Source organism: Sphaerodactylus townsendi, linkage group LG01, assembly GCF_021028975.2.
Source record: "Sphaerodactylus townsendi isolate TG3544 linkage group LG01, MPM_Stown_v2.3, whole genome shotgun sequence".
In the NCBI taxonomy this organism is placed as follows: domain Eukaryota; kingdom Metazoa; phylum Chordata; class Lepidosauria; order Squamata; family Sphaerodactylidae; genus Sphaerodactylus; species Sphaerodactylus townsendi.
Window position 1 is genome coordinate 107,500,524 of NC_059425.1, and position 15,109 is coordinate 107,515,632.

A 15,109-nucleotide genomic window follows, 5' to 3' on the forward strand; every position below is an offset into this window, starting at 1 on the left:
TGACAAGAGATCCATATTTCTTTTCACAGTTCAGATACTGGCTACTAAGCACAATATTTATTACTATGGGCCATTTTGTTGACTAGAAAGCTATTTCAAGTTGTTGATTAATAGGATCTCAGTAGACAGCTCTGATTATCTGATTATTCATCACTGTGTTTTGTCCAATACTAGACCATAACACTGTTCTTTAAGAGCTTCTTTAATTCACTTCAGCACAGCACAAGCTCCAGCAATTGATTTGGTGCCAAAAGAATGGCATCCTTCAGTTCTGACCATAATAGGTTCACAGGATGAAGATGGCTTGCAGCATTTACTTCCTTGTAGCAGTTACACTTGCAGTGGACTTGGAATATAAAGCAAGGTCACCTGTCACTCTTTGTCCTGAACTCAATAGCTGAGGCCCGGTGAAGGGATCTGGAAGTACAAGTTGGCAACAGTATTGTTCCACCAACATCCACTTAACAGCCTAACTAGACATTGCAAATGTCTCAGGGATTATTCATGAGTAAATGCACATGAGGGCATGAATCAGATCACAACTACAGGGTGGGAGAACAAAGTATTTCTGCCTTCGCCCCTGTGCCATTTATGGCAGCTGAAATAGCCCAAGGGGCTGCAGGTGAAAGGATTATTTGCTTTGAAGGAGTCAGCATGGGCACCAAGTGGTGGCATGTGCTGGCTACACATAGAGCAAATAATGCTCTCCTCTGTGCCCCTGGGCGACTACATTCCAAAAACAGCATGGGAAGAAGGTTTGAATTCTTCCTCCTTAGTGTTGCCAACCTCTAAGGTCCACTCCACAAGGGCCATAAAGACAGGTGTGCCGCTGGGAAAAAATGTCATTGTGGGGGAGGAATTCACATTGCTGGAGCACAGCTGCAGTGGCGTATTCCCCCCACAATGGTGTTTTGAAAAGCAGTGACATGTAGCCAGTGCCGAGCGAATGCCACCAGGTGCACATCGCTGCTTTTCAGCGCACCACTTGAAAAAACCTTGCCCCTTTTCCCTGCGTAGCTTCATTGGGCTGAAAGGACATGCCTCCTGCCTCCCAACCCCTGGGGCATTGCCAGGACCGTGGGGGCGTGTCCCCTTGGCCCAACGGAGCTATGCAGGGAAGAGGAGGTACTTTTTAAAAAATCAGCACGCCTCCATGGGGACGCGTGGATGTGGGCCATGGCAGCTCCCGGGCCTCCCGCACACAAGTGTGCAAAAGGCCCCAGGGCTGCATTGGTGTTATGTACACCGGTGCCTCGCCCCAGGCCCGTACGAAGTAGGCCTTCATGAGACCTGGATACTTCCTGGAATTACAGCCGATATCCAGAGAAAAGCGCTGAGTACCCCTGGAGAAAATTGTTGTTTTGGAGAATGGATTCTATGGACTCACATTCCTCTGAGGTTCCTCCCCTTCTCTAACGCCACCTTCCCCATGTTCTACCCCCAAATCTCCAGCAGTGTTTCAACCAGGAGTTGAAACCAGGAGCAACCCTAATTTCTTTTTTTTTCTGTGCAGTGGTCCTGATCCAAATCAGGCTTTGCTGCACATTTACTCATAAGTTTCCTCCAGGAACTAGCAGCTACAATATAGCTGCAAGCTCCTATGGTCAATCTGTGCAGTTTGTGAAGTCAGTTTAGGTCCATAGTTTTTTTTCCTAATGGGTGAATGATTTGGGTAGATTAGGAACACTATTTTTTGTTTCCCTCTTCAGCACTCTTGCTCATTCTTCTTGGGTGGCCAAGTATGTTAAATATGAAATGTCATCTAAAGATCTGGTTTTTGTTGGCAATACATTTATGAGAGAACTACTTTTTGTAGTTGGGGGGCAGGTGTCGTTTTATTTGAATCCAGATGAAAACCATTTTTTCTTCACTCAGCAACTTATACCTTAGATGGAAAGACTGTGCTGAGGTCTACTCGGGTTTCCAGCCTCCAGGTGGGGTTTGGGGAACTCCTAAAATAAATTACAGCTGATCTCAAGATGACAGAAATCATGTCACCTGGAGAAAATGGTTGCCTTGGAGGGTGGGCTCTATGGCCTTTTGTCCTGCTGATTGCAATCCCTTCTCCAGTCCCCGCCTCCCTAGGAGCCACCCTCCAAAATAGTCATTAATTTATCAACCCAGTGTTGGCAGTCCTACAGCTAACCCCCCCCCCCCCCCCGATCTGCTAACAAGCACTGGGAGCCACCTAGGTACACCATCACCATTCTTCTTTTGACCTAAGGCTGTCCTGGTATCAGATTGCTTCATTTCATCTGTTCTGTTCAGTGCAGACTGTTTCACTGGTCCTTTTATCATTGCGGCCTTTAAAAGTAAAAACAACAACAAAAACAACAGCACTCACTGCTATTTCATCTCACATTTTAACACCCAGAGCTATGATTTATATGGGATAGGAATACCTGACATTCCATATTCAAAACAATTCTGGACATATTTTTGTAAAGTAACTTTGGCACTGAAACCAACAATAAACCAGGCACCAATGGGGAAAGACTGTCAAGTATGCATTAAGAGCACATATACAAGTTTAAACAGATGGTTGATCTGATTATACTTATTTGCTTGCAATTGCCCTGCGTTAAGGGGACATCTCCCTCTTCACATAATCCAACTAATTTCAATTTACCCCAAGCTGAGAGTTGTCTTTGGCATATGTATTTATAGATTATCTTCCATCTAGTCCAAATGTCTCTAATATATTCAAGGTTTATTTTAACATATGAACCTACAGGTCCCATTTTACCACTTTCCTCCAGTGGAATTATAACATATAGTAAGAGAAGCTGCCACCGTGATCCTAAATAATGTGGATTTAATTATGGGCTTTATTTCAAGTTTCTGTTAGTTCTGGAAAGGGACCACTCCAGCTCAAATTTCTGCTGCATAAAGTTGGCTGTATTATTCTGTCCAGAGAGAGATGGGAGGCCTGCAGCTGCAAAGAAAACAAGAATATGCCTTCTGATTCCTGATAATTCTGCATAATTGCACTATAAAACTGCTGTAGCCTTGGAAGCCATGAGTGAATCAGTGATGTGTCTGTGTGTTTATTTCTTGTTCAAGCTGTGGAAAATAAAACACTGTTTCATACAGGAGGAAGGCAGCAATAGAACACCTTGGAGCCATACCCCTGTGACAAATCAGCAGAACACATTTCAAACAATGACACTGAAAGGGGTTGAAGATGCTTCCTCTTCAGGCCAGTTGGGGAGAATTCAGTTTTTGTCTCACATGATTTATTTCTCAACTGATGCACATCACACTGAGCAAGAGTTGTCCGTTAGTGTTGCCAATGGAACTAGGGACATTCCTGGTGATTGAAGACAGCTGAGTTTGAGGGCTGAGAACTCAGGCATGATGTGATACCATGGAATCCATCCTCTAGCTGCCATATCCCCCAGAGGAACCTTTCTCTGGCTGATTCCGCATGGGTTAAAAACAGCAGTGTGAAAACGGTGTGAAAATGGTGTAAAAGGGTTTAAAACAGTGTAAAAGGGTTTAAACTGTTTTCACACCGTTTTCACACCGCTTTTTTTGGCCCATGCGGAATCAGCCTCTGCAATCTGGAGGTCAGTTTTAGCTCAATGAGAACTTCAGATACCACCTTGGAGTTGGTATCCTACTTTAAATTCCAGCTGGACACTATCTACACCCATTTCTGTCAGATACATTCTAGTTTTTATCTCATTTGACTATTTCACAGTTGTTATAACTTTCTCCAGGTTAACCCTGATTTCTTCCTTAAAACTCACCCTTGGATTGTGCTGTTTAGTCTGATTATATGATTGATTCCATCTTCTACTTTGTAAATAAAAAAAAACTATTATAACAATAGGCCAGCTTCTGTTTGCCTCATCAGGGAAATTTCAGAATATTATTAACTGTGCCACCCGCTTTATGTTACAAGCATAAAAATATTCTTGGATCACTCTTAAGTCAATGGAACCATCCAGTGACTGAACGCTGCAGAATTCCAGTGGTTACCTTTTAGGAAAAAAGAGACACAAGCTTTATAAAGCATCTCTTATATTTTGGGTAGTAATGTTATCGTATTTCGTGGGCCTTCCCCACTTTGTTGCCTTATTGGCTTGATGATAGTGTAATTGGATGCTCCACACCAATTACTCCACAACCCATCTACTCCTATTTATGATTATTTTAAAAATACTTTTTCAATAAATAAAATATGCAAAGTACCCTTGAATTAATCGATTCAGTTCTGTTCAAAGCAAGTTGGCCTTGCACTGGGAAACATGCTCCAAGGATTATTCTGTTATCAGGCATGTGTTATTCTGTTATGCTCCAAGGATTATTCTGTTATCAGGCATGTGTTGTCCTACTGTGATTGGATCTTGTTAGGAAGACCTTCAAAGACCATATTTTTCATGAGATGAAGTCTGAATCATGGGTGGCATCTGAGCTTTGTAGCTTTGTAGCTCAGGTTTCCTTGAACTGGCTACTCTCGGATTTCCACTAATTGATTCTTTATGATTTGTGCTGTTCATGAGGTTGCACATAAACAATTTGCTTTTGCTATGCGTGTCTGTGTATATAGGGCAAGCTAGCTAAATATAGAGTATACATTTCCCCCTAATTCTACAGTAATTTGACCTTGCCCAAACCATATAATTTTCCAGTGTTGCACAGTAAAGCAAAGCCAGGCACAAGCACATTTCTGACTACATGGTGCCTACAGAAATATTAGTGAAAAGGCTTGTGAGGTCTACAGAGGCAAACTTGGCTAAGAGAAATGAACATGTTATTAGTAATGGGTGTTCTGCATTTTTTTGTTATCAGACTTAGGGCGAAGGGAAACCCAGTTAAGCCTTTAATGCTGCTTTGCCAGCCGCACAGCGTGCACCTAAAAATAAAGCTCTCTTGATCAGAAAAAATAAAGAACCTCATTGTGCCTTTAATCAAAGAGAGAACTGAGGTGAGCATAAAGCTGAGTTCTAATCATGAGTATATTTGGCAGTTACCTGACAAATCTGGACTTAATTAAATAGCATTTTGCAGCTGTGCAGTATTTTAAAGTACGTTACAGTACTGGGTTTGGATACATATTTTTGTTGCTATGTGACACGATCAAGAATTTATATTTTCATACACAAAGACATTCTGTTCATGCAAAATCCTGAAAATGGGATAGTAATCATCAAAATCAGAGGGACATTTCGTGTGGGCCTGGGGATGGGCAGTATCCTGTAGAACCAGAGCCCACAACTCCTCGCATCCATGAAGAAGGCAGGTCAGCCAATCGCTGCTGCTGAGTAACAGCCATTATTTCTGCCTGTGCTTAAAAGCATAGTCCACCAAGCATGGCTGTGATATAACTGCCATTGGTTTTAAGGGTATTTATACTAAAGCAGAAATAGTGCTTGGTGAACTGTATAGTCCATACTCTTTAAAGCTTTGCCATTGCCAATATGTGTGCAACACACTCATGAAAAAAGGTTCAGTGGAAACTCACAGAATGTTTGCCATAGTTGCAGCACCCCCTATACATTATAAACTTAACCTGGGCATGCCAGATAAATTAAATTCAGGATAAGCTAAATGCCACTAATGCTGCTAACAGCCTTTGATGGGCTCTGATTGCTTCACTGTTTTGTGGATATCTAGAATACTTGATATCAGATCCAGTCAACAAGACATTAAGTAAACAACTAAAGAAGGAAAAAGACTAAAGAAGGAAAAAGACTAAAGAAGGAAGCATGTAATCTGGCTCTTAATCTTAATCATGATTACCATGTAAATAGCACTTGCCATTGTATGCTTTAAGATTTTAATTTCTGTCATACACAGATAACTGTGGAGGTTCAAACCAGACTCGAGAAGGAAGGGGCCATGATGACTCAGTTACAGAGCAGGCTCCCAAATCCATCCCTGGCCTTTCAAGTTGAAAAGGACAAAGGAACAGCCTTGAGACTCTTTCCCCGAGTTTTACTTCCAGTCAGAGTATACCACACCGGTCTGTTTTTGTTTGGGTTTTTTAATTGTAAAGTTGCAACCAACTTATGGTTACTGGTAGGGTTTTCAAGGCAAGGTTACCTGGTAGGGTTTTCCCCTCCCTTGCATGCCACCCCTCACTCACTCCCCTCCCCTTCCTCACTCCCCTTCCCTTGCATGCCACCTCTCACTCACTCCCCTCCCCTCCTCTCTCTCACTCCCCTCTCCTTGCATGGCATCTCGCCCCCTCCCTGCACTCCCCCTCCCTTCACTAGGGTCGGTGGGCCATGTCCAGATGCCAGACCCCCTCACCCTTCCCCCCCATTCCATGCCACCCCTTACTTCCTGACAAAAGGCATTCAGAGCTGGTTTGCCATTATCTGCCTCTGCGTGGCAACTCTGGTATTCCTTGGAGTATTGACCAGGACTGACTCTGCTTAGCTCTTGAGATGTAACAAGATTGAACTATTCAGATCAGGGCAGCCCAGTTTAGCATAAGGCAATCCCGTATGTTTATTGGGCGGCTTCCAGCACACAGCCTTGAGAGGCTTTGAATGACTCTCCCTTCCTCAGCAGCCATTTTTGACCCTAATAAATACCCATGTGGGATAGGAGGATGCAGTGAGGAGGGGGGAACTGCTCCTTTCCCCTTTCCCATCAGCAGAGATCTCTTCATGCAACAAGGTAGGAAGGAGCTGTCTGCTCCCACTACCTTCCCATTGTAGCCTCCCAACCCTCTTGGCTACTATTGCTCTTGCTGGCCCTGAGACCCCAGGAATAAACTTTCCTAGGATTGAAAATGACTGGTGGGGAAAGGGGAAGTACTGGGAAGATTAGCTTGTCCGTGCTTTATTTATTTATTTATTTATTGAGTACAGTGGCTCATTCACAATTCTCATTAACAAAAAGAATACGATCTGCTTACAACGCCAAGCATGCACAAGCAATAATAAATAATATAAACCTTTTTTATTACTAGGATACCTCTGAACATCTAGAGTTTTTACAGTGAGAGCAGTTCAACAGTGGAATCGGTTGCACAAGCTCTCCCTCAGTGGCAGTCTTTAAGCAGCGGCTGGACAAACACTTATCAGGGATGCTCTAGGCTGATCCTGAATAGGGGGTTGAACTTTTTTTCCCTTCCAGTCTAATACTGTAAATATTTTAAGCAAGGCAGAATTATGAACAAGGGAGGAGACATTATTTCACCTGACCAGCCCAACCTGCAAAATATTTGATCAAAACCAAGCTCCTCTACTCAGGCATGCCAGATAGGCTGGACAGCTCCAGGTTGGAAAATTCCTGGACATTTTGGAGTGGAGCCTTTGGGAGCAACCTCAGTGGGATATAATACCATACCCCCCCCCCTCCAAAAGAGCCATTTTCTCCAGGGCAATTGATCTCTGTAGACTGAAGATCAGTGGAAATTCTGGGAAATCTCCAGGCCCTACTGGGAGGTTGGCATTGCTAAGCTTCAGGTGGGGCTGTCACTATGTGAACATGTGAATATTAGATATGAAGCAAACAAGGAGGGGAAAGACAAGCATAGAGTTGCTTTGGTGGTTTTTCCAAAGCTTTTGGCCTCTCTCCTTCCAGAGATTTACTATAGGAACAGGAAAATATATTTGATATAAAAGAATAAGGGATCTATATAAATTGAAAATCAAGGAGTCTCTCAGTAGTATAAACAACTGGTCAGCAAAGTTACAAAGCAGGGAAGATCTTATCATATCACTAAGGAATTTATAACATCCCGATACAGGACTAAAAAGACGTGAGATAGAGCATGTCTTACAGACACACACCACTTACCTTAGTTCAGCAGGCTCCAAAGAGCAGCTAGCTGAAAAAGCAGCCTGGTGGGAACTACACTTCCCAGGAGACCTCTTTGCAGCCGACTGAACTAAGGTAAGTGGGGAGGTGCGGGGGTCTGGGGCACAGTGGGGGTGCTCCGGGAGGGGCAGGGAGTGGGGCCCAGGCCCCATCTTGCCCCAGGTCCCATTTCCCCACCTACACCACTGGGGCAGGGGGAATTCAGCAGCAGGAGGACGGGGGAGTTCAGAGATGGGGGCTGGATGTTTTGTAGCAGTACACCACTGTAGACAATGAAGATTAAAATAATTCATAACTGGGTTCCCATTACTAGGCATGGGTGTGAAAGCTGAATAATGAAGAAAGCTGGCTGATAGAAAGTTGATTAATATGAAATCTGGTGTTGGAGGAGAGTTTTACAGATACTGTGGACCATCAAAAATGGGTTCTGTTTCAAATCAAGCCTAAACTCTCTCTAGAAGCTAAAATGATTAAGCAGAGGCTACTGTACTTTGTTCACATTAAGAGACAACAAGAGTCACTGGGAAAGACAATAATGCTAGGAAAAGTTGAAAGCAGCAGGAAAAGACCCAAAGCCACAGCCCTTAATTTGCAACGCCTGAACAAGGCTGTTAACAGGACATTTTGGAAGTAATTTCCTCATAGGATCACCATAAGTTGGATGCAACTTTGACAGCACTTAACACACACAAAGTGCCACTGGATCTATTGACCACTGATGCATTTGTGTCTGCTCTGCAGTGACCCTACATTTTCTTCAGGGCAACTTTTCCCCTGCCTGTGCAGACTGCATTTTGGTTGCTTCGGATTCTCAACTCCTCCCTGTCTTCCCTTGCTTTTTTTTGTCTTTTTTTAAAAAAAAACCTGAACCCTTAAGTCAATTGTAGGAGCTCATTCTATGACAGGAGCCCTCCTCCAAAAAAAGGTGGCAAAGAACTTCCTAACCCAAATAGGGATGGGACTTCTTCCTCTCCCACCCCCACTTTAAAAAGAATTTCAAACCTTTGGGCTATCTCAGAAGCCTCCCCCCCGCCCAAGAAAGAAAAAGGTGGCAAAGAAACTCTCAAGCTGGAAGCTGGGGTGGTGGTGGTGGGAAGCAAATAGCAGTTGGACTCAGAGCAACAAGTGAGGCACTTCCTTGCTTGTAAAATGAGAAATGCAGGGAAACCTCACTGCAGAGCCAGCAGCCTTGCAGCAAACAGCAAATGTACAAAGGGCCACTGTTCTATTTGGCTTACAGCAGTCTCCTACTATCAATAACATCTGTAGGTACTGGTAGCATTGACTAAAGGAGCATCCTGGGTTCCAAGGATCTAGGGGTATCTGCTTAAAGTCTCATATGTAGATACCTGGAGAATCCAGAGAAATAGGAAAGCATGACAAATATTACTATTCATTTCTCTTTGCTACTCTAGCACCTGGCTATCTATGTTAGAGTTTAGGGAAGTCCAACTATATATGATGCTTACTACAATTACTAACTGATCCTTTTTGGGAATGAAAAATAGCCACAGGAAACTCAACAAGGATCAGCACCATATGCTGATGGCATGATCATAAATATCTCCATCCTAGCAATGAGTAGCCAAAAGTAAGTTAAAAAGATGGTGCCATTTCCTTGATTGAGAGAAAAAAGACAGTCATTTTATATTTTTCCTTACTGTTACTAAAAGCAATGTAAAGTACATGGTTCAGCACATGGTTTAGAAAGTACATGGTTCAGCACAAAGGCCTTAACACATTTTCCCACCCCAAGACTCCAACATTATGAATAGTTAACCTTTACTATGTAGGTCAGAAGCTACTGCCAGACTGGCCAATCATATAGATTAAGAAAAGAAACCATTAATCGGGTAAACAAACCAAATAATTTTTTCTAAATTTAAAAAAGCAACTTGATTTAGGATTGCTCCAGGGGCTTCTCCAGATATGTTCACAGAAGCATATAATTTTCTGTGACATTAACATCTAAATGTTATTGCAGTCCATATATATGTACAGAGTATTGACAAAGTCAGAACAGCAAATGAAAATTAAAATGGCAATGGTAAAGTCAGAATTTCTTTTTCTTTTCCTCCCTTTGTTTTTATCATGTGGTGATCTTTGCAGTGTATAAGTATACACACTTTGCATTCATTCTTTCGCTCATCAGTCTAACTTCTTTACCAATTTACACCAGTTTACCTTCTTGTACATAAACATTTACAGTCAAACAGTCCAATACAAAACCCCGTGGGGTTTAATCAGCTTCAGTATAGATAAACAGGAAAATGTAACACTTAAAACAAACTTAAAACAAATGACATTTCCCTGATTTTTAAGCAGGAAGAGCACAGAATGGAGTTTGGAAAATTATTAAGATAATCAAGGTATCTTAATAATTTCATTGACCTTCCTACTAGTGGGAAAACATCTGCCAACAGTGTCACAACATCTGAAAACTTTTGCTAAATTATATTTTATGATACATTACTTCAATCATCCAAATAACTTTTTTTACCACTGAAAAGTACTGTGACACTTTAACTTGCAATATATATATTTTAAAAAATACTTTGTTACACAGGTGTTTCCCTTTGGTCAAAACAGTATACATCAAAAGAATATCACAACAAAATGAAGCCACTTTCAAAAAGAATTTTTGATCCCCAAGTTCAGGTAATTTCATTTTAATTTTTACCCTACCCAGGACACTCAAGACACTTTGAAACAAAGACTAAAAATTAGCTTGGGTACTATCCAGCCAGATGAAAACACATTAAATCTTTCTGGCTTTGGTGAGAAAATGTAAGCACATACTTAAATCTTCTTTATTGAAATCAAATTGATTGAAAGAGTTTAATTTTGGCTGTATTGCATGCTTTAATTTTTTTCCACTCTTTGATTCCCCAAAATATTTAAGTTTAGGCTGGAGTGTGAAACATGTATGAAAGGCGCCAAGATTACCTCTCCACAAGCCTTTTCCTTTAGGAATCTGAGCATATGGAAGTCACAAGCAGTGATTCTTGGTGATTCTAAAAATATTAACCAATATTTTTCACAAGTTACTGCAGTTGGACATTCTGTCTACTTGTACAAACTATTTAAGTAAATTAACATATCAGTGCCACATCAGAGTACTGATCTAATATCTAAATGCTTTTTTTTCTCCAAATGCACTTCCAAATAGGTACCAATGAACTAACACATGTGTACCTGCTTCAGCAATTTAGGAAATGTATTATGAAGTTTGAGAGATTAATAAGAAAAATGCATCCAATTTTACAGTGTACAAGTTATAATATTGTAAGTTTACCTGATAAACTATTTGGAGCATCTTCATTTTCCAGAACTCCTCTCTGCTTTGTTCCCTGGAGATCACTTTTTGATTTCCAAATTAGCTTTACCATTTTTAACATTTCAGGCAGCTCCCAAGCTCGGATCCCTGGCTTACCAAAGGGTTGGCTGTCCAAGGACAAGGGCATCAGATCTTCTTCAGTTCCCCACTGCTTACCCATGTCCAACACGTTGAAAAATCTATTCAACACAGGCATCCTCTAAAGAGAAGGCGGCTGCTGTTGGAAAGGAAAACTCCTCAGACTCCAGGAAAAATAGAAACGCCACACATCATCATCCCAGTTTACAGAAAAGGTTTCTGAAGGCTCACAGCAGCCTTGGTGCTCCTAAAGTTCAGCTGACAAAAATCTGTGAAGAAATGTACTTTTCAAAGTTTCCCGTTTGTAGCACTTCTGTAATGGTTTCATCTCATAGATACATGCAAATTTTGTTCCTGTCCCTTTTCCCTGCCTCCCTCTCAGGTTTCCAGTCAAGAGCACTCGATCAATCCCAGACTCAGCTTGCATTAAAAAGAAAACTGGGAAGATATTTGTAAGACGTCAAGTCAAATGCTAAACTACTTTTATCTACAGCTTACAGGAAAGGTTTTATTTATCATTTCTGTGATAGTCAGGCCCTATGATGTGAGCAGCTGCTCGTTTTAAACAGAAGAGCTTTGCCAAGCTATACCCAGTACTTTTTCTGCAGGAAGGGAGTGTGTTTGTGTGTCAGGGGAGGACCTTGAGCAAAGCCCTTGAAATTTACCTCATTCTGGTTAGACTAGTTCTTAAGGTCATTTTGCCCCTTCCCTAATGCTTGTCAGACAATGACGATAATAAGGAGATTGTGTTTGAATTTATGTGCCAAGTAATTCAACTAAATAACCTTCCCCTCTCTTCCTCTTCCCAGTTATTTGGTTCTCAATCTCAGCAAACCTGAAGAGCAGACTGTTAATCAAGCCACTTTGTAACCTCATCTGCCCTTCAGCTGGACAGGAAACAACATTGATTCACATTCCAGAATGAACTGTGAATGAAATGAATCAGGAAAGCAGCAATACCCAGAAGTGGTGTAATATCTAATAAACAGCTCTAGGCTTATTTTGAGTTAAATTCCACTTTAAAAGAAAAACAATCGGGGGGGGGGGGTCCATGATCACCTCAAAAGAACGTAAAAAAGGAAAGAAACTGTTAAATTCAACTCTTTCCATTTTATTATGAATTTGGTTTTTTTCCTTACCACACTTCACCTGCATAAAGTTCATCTGAGGACATAGACTAGTGTCAATTAGCGCATTAACCTTCAAAGACAAAAACCAAAGCAGCCTTCTCACAATTCCATAGACATTGGTGTCATGGCCTGTGCTGCTTTCAAGATGTTTTCACTAACAAAAAGGGTGATTGGTATTTTCTTAATCTGAAGATTCTTTAATGTTTAGTTTACAAAGTATCTCATAATTTTGTTCCTCATGTCCTTCTTCTTCGTTTACTTGTTTCTCGTAGAAACAACCTTCATTTACTTGTTTCTTATAGCATCGACGTTTGTGGATTAGCAGGTCCATCTGCTAAGCTGGGCCTTAGTTTCTGCTGAAAGCAATACATTGTTATGGGACGTAAAATTCTTGGTTGTTTCTGTTAATTTGATTTTTTCTAAATGGCACTTGAAGTAGGTTGTAAATGACAAAACAAAAAAATTATAAACTGTGTACACAGTAATATTGTAGTGATAATCCGAGAAAAGATAGTTATCCTCAAGTTCTGTTGACTAACTTATCCCATTGATCTGAGCCTTTATGCTTCTTTTTCTTCTTCCTTTGGTGGAATGTTGTTGGTGTAACTTAGGTCATTTCTGCATGATCCAAATATTCTGGGATGAGCAAGGGAAATGTCCTGGTTTGGCCAAGAAGTTCACACAATTTCTGGTCCTAAAGTGGGTTTGTCCCACCATATTTCCCTCATCCCAGGATTTTAAAAAAATTGCCAATTTGGCAATTCTTTTCAAAAATCCTGTGTTGAACCCGCTACCGTGCAAACACCATGGGAGCAGAAACAGTTTCTTTTTCCCACCGTGCCACCTGATCTCCCCACCCTGCCCCCCGCCCCCCTGATCTCCCCACCTGCCATGTCAGTTTTCAACTCTGCTGAGCCACTGACCATTGCAGTCCGCCCTTCCCAAAATGTTCCCCCAAGTACGTTTTCTGCTCATGGTATCGACCGGGTATCATTTCGCCTGGGTTAATCAGGAGTGGAGTCCCAAGATGGCCCCATTTTCTTTTCTGTACATCTATGGTTGCTCAGAGTGCATAGCTAGGGAGATGTGCACTTTGGGCTGAATGTTAGCGGGCATATCACGGAGGTGGGGGGGAGTCTCTCCTTTTCCACAAAAATATGAGAATGTGAGTGGGAATGTGATGTGATGCTGTGCCCTATTTTTTTTTGCTGCTGCTGCTGCTTGCCATGTCCAGAACTGGAAAAAGGGGGGCTTTCATTTTCCCCCGCTCGCTGTGGGTCGACCAATCAGAAGTGCAGCCTTTTTGTGGGCCAGCAATTCAAAAGGCAGGGTGGAGATGTTATTCAATCTGCTGCCCCCAAAAAACTGCCAATCAGAACGTGGGACATCAGGGCTATTTGTACATGTGCGGATACACTTGCAGTGTAAATACAAAAGACCTGGGCTTGTGCAAAACAAACTGGAGTATTTCCTCCCGGTCTTCATTCAATTCTTTCACAGAAATGAGCAGCCATGTGAAGTGAGAAGCTGGGATAAAACAGACCCAGATTGTAAGACACCAATTGTAATCCAGTATAATTATGCCGTGTGGAAACGGCCTTAGACAATATACTTATAGTCTCAGCACAGATTCCAGCAACACTTCACTAAGAAAACACTGTTACCAAGCTAATCAATTCTACAGTTGAAGCAGGAGATTCTTGTTCCCTCTCTTTGACTCAGTTTACTTCTTTAGTCATCACATGGAGAGCTTAGGAGGGAAATCATTGTTTCCATAGAGTGATGCAGCACATAGATATTTGCATGATGGCAGTGTAGGTACAAGTCTGATCAGTGGGTGACCCATGTCGCAGCCATCACCATGTCACAAAGTAGTAGTAGTATTTGTTGTATTAGCCATAGGCTGTCACAATCAATATATAAAACAGATGTTAAAAACATATACCGTAACTACAAATAAACGACATTCAAGGGATAAAATCTTCTGAATTTAAATTGTCTGCAATAAAGCTGAAGAACGATGGCTAAGCTCGCCCTTTATAACACCCATTAATTTCTGCTAGATATTGTAAAATACAGTAAGCATAACTCATTACCAATTGCTTATATCAGCCTATCAATGGAAATGTAAAAGCGCAAAGTACAATATCCAAAAAAAGGTACGAAAGCATGTCACAAAGTGAATGGAACATTTTTTAAAAGGTGTATATGCTGCCCTGAGTTTTTAAAAAGGTGTATATGCTGCTCTTGAAAGATCTAGCAGGTTTGGGAAACAATTAAAACACTGCAAAAAAATTTTTATGAGAACCAAAATAGAGTGACTCAGAATCCTGCTTTCAAAGAGTCATCTGCCTTTAAGTACTTTTGTCTTCTCAGTTTTACACTAAAATCACAGCAAAATAATTTAATTTGGACATTAATTTTACCATCCCATGCTTTTTTTAAAAAAATTGAGGCTAAAATTAAACATATTGTCCTTTTCTAGAAAAAATACACTTTGCAAATAAACAGGATCTTTGTTCATAAAGGAAGGAGGACAAACAGAGGAGATTGAATTTTAACATCCTTAGATTTAAAAAAAACCAGAATTTACAAGTTTATCCTGCTGTTGCCAAAATCATCAGAAGCAGCAGCATGATACTTCCACCATTCAAGCATCTTTTTGCCATGTTTACCTCAATATTCCCACCTCAAAAATAGGAGAAAGATGTATTTATTGAGAATTTCTCATATAATGTCTAATGTGCTGTATATTGAACGTGCTCTTGCCATAGTAAGCACT

The 15,109-nt window shown here is 41.2% G+C and overlaps 1 protein-coding gene across 4 annotated transcripts in view; it reads right to left on the reverse strand.

Annotated features, from left to right (window-relative positions):
* Window positions 1-15,109, reverse strand: part of PDE7B (phosphodiesterase 7B) — a 179,517-nt gene that overhangs the window by 61,880 nt on the left and 102,528 nt on the right. The window contains exon 1 of one of the 4 annotated variants that reach the window (XM_048490029.1): window positions 11,078-11,754. The exons of 2 other annotated variants lie outside the window; for them this stretch is intronic. In XM_048490029.1, the coding sequence (XP_048345986.1) occupies window positions 11,078-11,315 (238 nt within the window). In that variant the 5' untranslated portion in view covers window positions 11,316-11,754. Of the gene's footprint in view, window positions 1-11,077; window positions 11,815-15,109 lie in introns of those variants that run through there. One more of the 4 variants, XM_048490053.1, reaches the window with a different exon arrangement.